Here is a 2,263-nt window from a genome sequence, read left to right as displayed (position 1 = left end):
ATGCACACACATACACCCTGAGCACAGCCCGTATGCAGTTTGGTGGCCTCTGTAAAGAGAACTTCTGGGCTGAGGGAGCTATTGGTCTTAGCAGCACATCTGCCCTGGATACCTAGGCTGACCCATAGTAGCTAACAAGTGATCGTGGTCACTTCCAACGCTCTGGGGTGAGGCGATGGACTTGAAGGCAGGCTTCCTGCCCCCAGCCACCACCCCCGCCCCACCCACCACCTCAGCCAAGTTCTGCAGTCATCGATAGTGGGGTTCTCTGTGGAAATTCACAAGCTAGGTAGCCCCCATCGGAGGAGGCACTACCAAATGCTTTCGATCTCAGCATCAGCAGCTGTTACCGCGGTTTGAACTGGAGCCTTTTCCGTGGGGGCGAAGGGAATGGAGGCGGAAACAGGGCCCTAACGAGAGCAGAGAACGTGAGCTGCTGGAGGCCCATAGGCCGGCCGAGGAGTGAGCCAAGCGAGCCGCCGGGGACTCCGGGGCAAACGTGGCCAGGAAAGTGCTGACGTGTGATGGTGTCACGAGCCATCCCAGGGTCAAAGTGACAGAAGGTGACGCATGGGACAAGATGCTGTCAGGGACGACAGAGGGAGAGAGAAGGGGAGTCCGCGGACTCACGGGGGCAGAGAGGGGAAGCAGCGTTTTTCGGGTGCTCGATACAGATGATTCTGTGCTTTTTCTTGTCACCACAACATATCATCACATGAGGAGATGACAGTTCAGGGTCAGGAACTCACCCCGGTTACACGGTGGTGGAGTCGGTGGTTAGGGAAGTTAAAACTAACTGAGAAACAGAATCTGCAACCTCGAAAATTCACATACTTAGCGTCAGCAAAGAAGTTCTTTCTTTGGAGGAAGTGCAGATTGCAGGTCGGGTCCTATAGTGGCCAGCTGGGGTCGGTCCAGCCACGTGTCCTTAGCTTTCTTCCTCCCCCTCTTGATGGCCTTCCCTGCTGTGCGTCGGGCCCTGCAACCCCTTGTCTGATCCTCACTTAGTCCTCACAGCAGTCTTAGGCGAAGGTCAAAGCAGATTCTTCACCCCCATCTTACGGTCGAGGACGCTGAGACCCTGTGAGGTTCACTGACTGGCACTACCACCCGGCAAGGGACCGAATCAGGTGGCCGGTCCTAGCGTGTAGGACTTTCCAAGACAACGGAATACATGGGTTAGCGCAGCCCCGCCCTCGCCCCGTGCCCCTGGGTGCCAGGCTCTGTGCTGAGGCCCTGGGCGGAGCGGGGGCCTCCTGCCGGGGGCCCCAGCCGAGCTCCGGCGTAATGCCCTCATTGTCCTCGCTCTTCCAGGTCATCGAGTGCATCACCCAAGGCCGCGTCTTGGAGCGGCCCCGGGTCTGTCCCAAAGAGGTGTACGATGTCATGCTCGGGTGCTGGCAGAGGGAGCCGCAGCAGCGGCTGAGCATCAAGGAGATCTACAGAATCCTCCACGCCCTGGGGAAAGCCACCCCCATCTACCTGGACATCCTCGGCTAGCGGCGGCCGCTGGTCGCGGACTCGGACTCCGTCGCCTCGTCTCTCCCGGCCTCACGCGCCCCCTCTCACCCCACAGCTCCCTTCCTTGACCGAAGCGAACATCTTCATATAAACTCAAGTGCCTGCTACACATACAACACTGGGAAAAAAAAAAAAAAAAGAACGGAAAAGAACCTGTAAGGCAGTTTGGCGTCTATATACATATATATATATATATATTTATATATCTAACTATCTATCTATATCCACAGAGAGATACCTTCTTCTCTAACACACAGAGAAGCTGCTGATCCAGAAACCACAAGACCGTAACCACAACTCAGAAAATCTTAAATATCGCAAACGAAAGTGAAGATTCTCTTTGACTTCCGCTGCGGCCTGTGCTGCTTCAGCTCCGGCGTTTCGGGGCAGACGACCTTGACGATGCAGAGAGACAGTCTCCATGCGGGGGCCGGAGGCGCTGGGGTGGACCAGGAGTCACCGGCACAGGTGTGTCCCCCTCGAGGTCTGCAAGGAGGCGACACCCCGGCCGCCGGGGCCTCGGGCCTCTCCGACCATTGTCTGCACGCCTTCCCTCTCTCCTCCACTTCAGGACACTGTTCGAATTCGTCCCTTCCAGGAGGCGTGGTCCCCATGCCTCCGGGAGCTGGCAAAGGCGCCTGCAGGCGAGCGCTGAGCTCGCAGTGGACCACATCCGTCTCAGGAGTGGACCGTGGGCCGGTTCCTTGCTAGAATCGAAAGGGAGGCGTCATCTGTCCTCTGA

General features: G+C 57.4%; 1 protein-coding gene across 1 annotated transcript in view; it reads left to right on the top strand.

Moving 5' to 3' along the window:
* Nucleotides 1-1,559, top strand: part of NTRK3 (neurotrophic receptor tyrosine kinase 3) — a 427,675-nt gene extending 426,116 nt beyond the window's left edge. Inside the window, exon 22 of the mRNA XM_039858221.1 lies at nucleotides 1,315-1,559. Within this exon, the coding sequence (XP_039714155.1) occupies nucleotides 1,315-1,500 (186 nt within the window). The 3' untranslated portion in view covers nucleotides 1,501-1,559. The remainder of the gene's footprint in view (nucleotides 1-1,314) is intronic.
* Nucleotides 1,560-2,263: the final 704 nt, after the last annotated feature.

This window comes from Pteropus medius, unplaced genomic scaffold (assembly GCF_902729225.1).
Source record: "Pteropus medius unplaced genomic scaffold, Ma_sr-lr_union100, whole genome shotgun sequence".
In the NCBI taxonomy this organism is placed as follows: domain Eukaryota; kingdom Metazoa; phylum Chordata; class Mammalia; order Chiroptera; family Pteropodidae; genus Pteropus; species Pteropus medius.
The sequence above is the reverse complement of the archived record's forward strand: the minus strand, read 5'-3'. Positions and strand labels throughout refer to the sequence as shown.